Source organism: Mercenaria mercenaria, unplaced genomic scaffold (assembly GCF_021730395.1).
Source record: "Mercenaria mercenaria strain notata unplaced genomic scaffold, MADL_Memer_1 contig_1925, whole genome shotgun sequence".
In the NCBI taxonomy this organism is placed as follows: domain Eukaryota; kingdom Metazoa; phylum Mollusca; class Bivalvia; order Venerida; family Veneridae; genus Mercenaria; species Mercenaria mercenaria.
Genome location: NW_026459944.1, coordinates 25,505 through 32,304, shown reverse-complemented (window position 1 = coordinate 32,304; position 6,800 = coordinate 25,505). Strand labels below are relative to the sequence as shown.

Here is a 6,800-nt window from a genome sequence, read left to right as displayed (position 1 = left end):
GTTATGGACACAGCAGAAGATATAGTTGATATTTTGGAACTTACTGTAGACATGTCCATATGTTATAGTTGTACAACGGAAGGAGTCTGGTTCTAACTTTTTTCTTACACATAATTCAGTATTTGCATGTTATTTGCATGGTTGCATCTGACAACCAACACATATTAGACAGATAATACCGCTACCAAATTTGGAAAAAAAATGCTAACAGCGGCATCTGAATGTGAAAGTTTTTAAATGTCAATTTTGTACATTTATAGTCATCAATATCTATCGGAAATATTTTCTCAACATTTTGCATACAAATAGACAGGCATGGTCTATGGAATGGAATGTCTGTAAATACATTTCAGGTAGTCCTGAGCAATACCCTGATACAACATGTCTTTGGGCTTATGATACAAATGTGGAACACTTATTGCATCAAAATATTCTACCATCCAACAGAGAACTCCACATATTATGTCGTAATCTCGGAAGACGGTCACAAAAATTTTCTAATATTTGTGGCATGATTTGTAAGCAAGTCATGAATACAGCAGAAGATATAGTTGATGTCTGGGCATCTTACTGCATAGAGGATCATCATTCTGATGACACAGTGTCAATTGTTTTCGTTGTTATTAGGACGGATACATCGAAAAACATTCATCTAAAAGATTATAAATATCATTTGGTTTCTCAAAACACATTTAGCAATGAAAGCGAAATCTTACTTGCTAGGGAATTGTCAGATGAAACACATGATATATCCAGTAAACGTGATACTCTTGAAGAATTGAGAAAATGTATAGCCCGCCACGCTGATGATCTTCTAGAAAGGCATAGTAATATTCACGTTATCATACCAAGTTTAAACAAGTCAAAGGGATATTATTCAGCCAATCATAGCATTGTCGATGAACCATGCATTGCATTCTATGTTCCTGTAAAAGGATATATACCAATAAATGAGGACCCGTTTCCACAAAAAATTGACGGATTTGAAGTAGATGTTCTAGAAGGTAAATTTGAAACATACAATGGTGGACCAAACGAGTTTCACGTACACCTGAAGATGGGGCTGGCTATCCATGCAAACATTCTTGATGATAATAAACATTTACTTGGTGGGACACTTGGTGGATTCATCGACCATCCGAAGTACAAGATGTGTGGAATAACATGTGCTCACGTCGTTTGTTCCAGTGAAGAAATGAGCTCTGTGGAGTCATGTGGTATCAAAACTGATTTTGATAAACATGTGTTTCAGCCAGTGAACCACGAATCCAAATCGTTTGGTAGAGTTGAAATGGCTGTTTACGAGCGAGGTGATGAATCTTCATCAGGGGTGGAAGCTGCTCTTTTTAATATAGAGAAAAGACATCCAAAAGATGGCAGTTTTCCGATGGCTTTCAATGACATAGAAGCAGGTACATTGTTGCTTCATAACATGAATTATCCTTCATTTAAATTTTCAAAATATTTTTGTTCGAGCGGCTTTGATGATTTTATATCCGTTTATCATATGTAAGTGCACTGGTGTTATTTGAAATACGTTACAGAGTTTCCAAAGAATATTATTTAATCATACTGTACACATTTCGGTTTCTTTTTTGTTTATTTGCTTTTTTAAGTTTTTGCTTTTTTAAAATTCAGATTCAGCCATCGATTACACAATTTTATGAACAGTATGTTTGTGTTTTCTTAACTTATTGTTCCAGGTCGATGGCCAATTTATGTATTTTTTTTATTCTATTCTTTTTTATTTATCTTTTTTTATTATTTTTTTGCTATGTTTTTTTCTAGTTTTCCTGTTTATGTACTTCTGACCATATTCTCTGTGCTTTATAGCTTTATATTTGTTCTTGCTTTTTGTTTTGCTTGATTGTTTTAATATGCGTTCTTTTTTATGTATTTGTCTTATCCGTCTTCTAGTGTCAGATTGTTTAAATTTTTGACCAGGGTTTACTTAATGGTTAATATCTATAGAGTCACTAGTCATAGTATACCTTAAAGATTTATTTCATCATAATAACAATTTTGTCGTAACTGTTTGATTTTTAAAATTCATATATGGAGCCTTCCTTCAGCTGGCATGCAGAACGTTGCAACTTCAGCTTCTCAACCTTTTTATCTTTTTATTTATTCATATAAAAATGTCAATATGAGATTTTCGGCAGTAAATATAATTACTAACGTAAAATCTGCATCTTACTGCATTTCATTTTGATGATTCATCTCTATTGTGAACTGTTGAGATTTTATATGACACTATCTGATAATTTTTGTTTCCAGGTTTTACTGACAAGAAACCGCTTACTTACAATTCAGGAAACGTCTGTGAATCATCGGACATACACCTAAGAACTGAAGTGTACAAATATGGTATGGCGACTGGTATTACTAGAGGGAGCTTTGCTTTGCAAGGTGCAGTTGTTCGCAAAGAAAAAATGGAAGTAAATGGACATCATTTTGGATACAGTCTGAAAAATCAGTTAGTAGTTCTTCAAATAGGATCGGAGCCTTTTGCAGAAGCAGGAGACTCGGGGGCATTGGTGATGATAGAAGACGATCATCATGATTCTGTCGCTATCGGCATTGTTGAAGGTGGTATTAAGGGCAGAGTGTTTGTGACGCCTATCTGTGATATTCTAAGAGCTTTCCGTTGTTCAGACCTAAAGATGTACAAGTTCAACAACTTAAAAAATGGCTGTCTGTCAACTGACTGGGTAGATGTTGATGTTTCCGAAGTGATGGATTTCAATAATTAGTAAAATGAAGAAATAAAGAAACTACAGACTTAACAAAATATGTTATCAAACGCTTAATATCTCTGAGCAACTTCTGAGATGAACTACAGGCACTTTTGCAAACTTCTGGAGTAGATAAAGAAGTCATACTTGAACAAGTCTAAAAATAACTCTAACGTTTATATTCATCAACCTCTTTAACTATCAAAATGAGGCAAACACATTTTTTATTCCAGAATCTTTGCCTAGTCTGTGTTTCGTTATATTTTCTTTTTCATACATAGAAGCACATTATGATCTATACTGCACAAAATATCAAATCGCATTTCACAATAGCTCCGTTATAGATTAAAACTATCTCGCTACATCAGTGGAAAACACAAAGTAATATTACAACACAATTATTACAATACCTTGTCAACAAGTTACATAGAAGTGGTGATGCAATAAAGATTCGACGACCTGCTTGATAATCTACGGTTGTTGGATGTTAAGCGCATGTCGAAATCCATTTTGATGCAGTGATATACCACCATTAATAGTCGAAAATGCATTGATATCAGTATACGAATACCTTACACGATAGTTTCCTCTACTGAATAAAAATACTTGTTATTAATATTACACTTGCTTTTCTATAATCTATCAACAAATAATAGCAGACTATGTCATTTTTTAGCAAAGAAAAACTGTTTTGGAGTTATCTGATACAAGTGAAATATCCAGTGCTTGCGAAATACTGGAAAAGAGGAGGACGTGTATAGCCAAACTTCTTGAGAGACATAGTAATATTAGTTTCGGATCTAACAATATCTAAGTTGTGAAATGTGTACAATACGTTAAAAGCCTGTTCCCAGGTAAACAAGGAAGTCAGTCGAAAATGATGACTGGGATAAACTGTCTGTTATGATAAGAAAATGTGTTGATAAATTCTTTAACAGCCTGCATTGTAACTGGAGCTGAAAAGAAAAATAATGATGATATGTTTAGTTCACAATATAAAATGTTAATAACAGGTATGCATGTATATATAAATTGCCGGTCCATGCTTTGTGCTATTTATCTGTCTATAGTTCAAAATTAATTTTGCTAGGACAAGGTCAAACCTTGAAGAAAAAAAAATGAACATCTATTTCCGACATCAACTTAAAGATACTTCTGACCATCGGCAATAGTTAGAACAGTTGACCGGCAAGTCATGCAATAAGCTTGTGTGTGTGTATGTATATATATATATATATATATATATATATACCCAGCCAGCATTCTATATCGGCCCGATATCAAACCGACGTCGTTGTCTATAACGGCCCGATATCAGCTTCAATATCGGCTGCAAATAGGAATGATGTCGGCCCGACGCCGGCAGACGATATCGGGCCAACATCATAATGACATCGGCCCGATATTGGCAATCGATATTTGGCCAACATCAAAATGATATCGGCCCGATATTGGCAGATCATATCGTTGTCGCGAAATAGTGTGACACACAGCGCTTCATCAAAGTTTTCTTCAAATATACACTTCATAAATTCTCAGAGTAATTTACTTGAGAACAGATGTGTCTCGCATCACGTGTATGATGGTTATTTGATTTTATTGATATAATTTTCACAATTATATACTACATGTTTTATACAGTTACGTAAGTTTTCAGTATATTTTTAACACTATTAAAATTGTTCTGTTAGAATTTTAAACATATTTTTATTTTCATTTTTTTTTTGGAAATATAAATATTTCTACGCCGGCATTCTACATAAAATAAAAATGCATCTTAATTATAACCTCCCTTTATTACATATAAAATTTTGATAAATACCGTCTACAAATTTTGTCTGGAACCTAGTTTGATTAATTCTGGCATACATCATATTTGCTTAATAAATTAGCACACATAAACAATTAGATTACTTTTTCACGTTTATCAATAATATTTTAAAAGATATAGCTGTATTAGAGAATGCAATATCGGCCAGATGTCAATCCAACTTACGAAATAGTTACACTGATTGATGTCGATCTACCAGTTTCAATATTTTGCGGCAGTTTAAGGGTTAGATCTCGGTGATATATAATCATTTTGTGTAAAACCTAACTCACGCACTCACAACGGCCCGACGTCGGCCCTACATCGGCACATTTTGCCGACATTCCGACATTATACCTATATCGGGCCGATATAGTCATGGACCTTCCGAAATTCGTTATTTGCTATGCCTAATTTTTCTTTATCTCTGTACAGAAAAAAAAATTAGATATCATTGTTTGCGCTATGTTATGTAAAATATTTAGTCCAGTATGCTGTAAACAATTGTACTGCAACCGTTTGAAGTTAGAAAATGAAAGAAAAGAAAATGAGGAGGGAATCTAAATAAAAGTTTCCCGAAAATGTAACTTCAATGCAGATCTAACAAAAAGTTAAAACTTCAGTAGCACTAAATTTTATGACAATATATGCAATGTGTTTCGTTCAATGGATATTTTTCACTCGCATGGCTTGTACCGATCTAGTTATTTTGACAAAATGTTTGACTGATGTTTTCATGGTATACAGTATATCAGTTACACCAGAAATTGTATGCTGATTGTTTACTTTATTTAATGTAGTCTTTTCTTTATAAAAATGTTTGTCTTATCTGTAGATCTGTATGCAAAATTTGAAAATATTGACTTATTTTGCTCTTTCAATATTTATACAATGTATTAAAATACACGTTTTGAAGAAGATTTATTTTGATTGGGCGTTTTAGTTTTAGTCTTTTAAGGCTGGTAAGTTTTTAATAAGTCCTCTATTGAATGATTATTATCGTAATTTATGTAATTATGTAACACAGAAGTTGTTGAAACAGTTTGCATTGTATTAATGAAATACTTTGTTTTGGGGATAGTGCTGCCTCTCAGACTGGCGTGTTTATGTTCTTTGCTTTGTTATATAAAAGTGTTTGTTTATTTGTTTTATTTTTTTCAAGTTATTTTAGAATGTATTGCATTTTTGTTTTAATCAATCCTTGTATGTATTTTCGTTATGTTGCTATGGAAATGTTTCTTTAAGTTTTTTGATGAAAGCATAGTGTGTAAATAACTTCCTTTTCTTTAGTTTGACAGTATTACACATAATTGTACGAACAAATTATACGTGAGAACCTGATTCTTTTGAATGAAATTAAAATGATAATTTTAGATTAGGGGATTTGATCCATTCTTGAATAAATCAATGTTGTTTTAAATTACCTTAATCCGTTTATCACTACCTAAGGATAGCTCTATCACTAGGATAGTTAAGGATAGTCCATCATGCACTGATTACTAATACTAGTTTGAAAAATACATGCAAAATATATATTTATGTATGATTGATTAATATTCAGGTCAGTTCTTTCTAATGTCTCATAATTGGACAAATACCATTTAGCGATTCTTTCACATGCTTCTTGCAAAACGAATTTATTCCAGCTTAATTAGAGATTCTTAAAATGGTCTTTGGATGTATAAAAATCTGTCTCAAAAGGCTAAAGTGCGTGATTAGGTCTCTACTTCAATCTCAAAATTGTACTACATGGGTTAGTTGTTTTTTGTTGTTGTTTTTTTTTGTATCTTATATAATGATCACAATATAGGGCGTACATTATCTTTGCAGAAGAAACAACGGAATTATGTTAATGTGTTAAAGTAGTAATTAATTTTAAATGAACAAGCTTTGAGAAGATTTGTCGGTCCTAAATTCTTATATCTGAAACAGCGAGATGCAATTCGTTTTGCTTGAGGCTGATGCAGGTGTGATAAATGTATTGGTCAATTAATAAGACTATTATAAGTAGGTAGAGCTTGTTTTCATTTTCTAAGCAATATTACTTAAAGATAGAAAGATGTACAGTATATAACACATGTACATAGTTTTGCTCATTGTCTGTCGTTGTTCAGTCGGTCGCCGATAGAGCGGATTTATTGTCAATTAATAGTGAAAGCTTGACCTCACAACAGTCAAACCTCATATCATTATAACCTGTGGTCAGTAGGTGACTCCTATTGTTTTGGGCTCAATAGGTCAATGGTCAATGGTCA

General features: G+C 32.8%; 1 protein-coding gene across 1 annotated transcript; it reads left to right on the top strand.

The window, feature by feature from the left end:
* Positions 1-371: 371 nt before the first annotated feature.
* On the top strand, positions 372-3,903 carry LOC128551998 (uncharacterized). Its single transcript, XM_053532981.1, has 2 exons — positions 372-1,412; positions 2,278-3,903. Exons 1-2 carry the CDS (start codon positions 512-514, stop codon positions 2,751-2,753), a joined length of 1,377 nt encoding a protein of 458 aa, XP_053388956.1. The 5' UTR covers positions 372-511; the 3' UTR covers positions 2,754-3,903.
* Positions 3,904-6,800: the final 2,897 nt, after the last annotated feature.

Bases quoted from the DNA above. Each gene is read 5' to 3' on its own strand.
- LOC128551998 (XM_053532981.1), top strand. From the start codon at position 512: ATGATTTGTAAGCAAGTCATGAATACAGCAGAAGATATAGTTGATGTC. The intron at 1,413-2,277 runs GTACATTGTTGC...TTTTGTTTCCAG, and splicing joins TTTCAATGACATAGAAGCAG to GTTTTACTGACAAGAAACCG.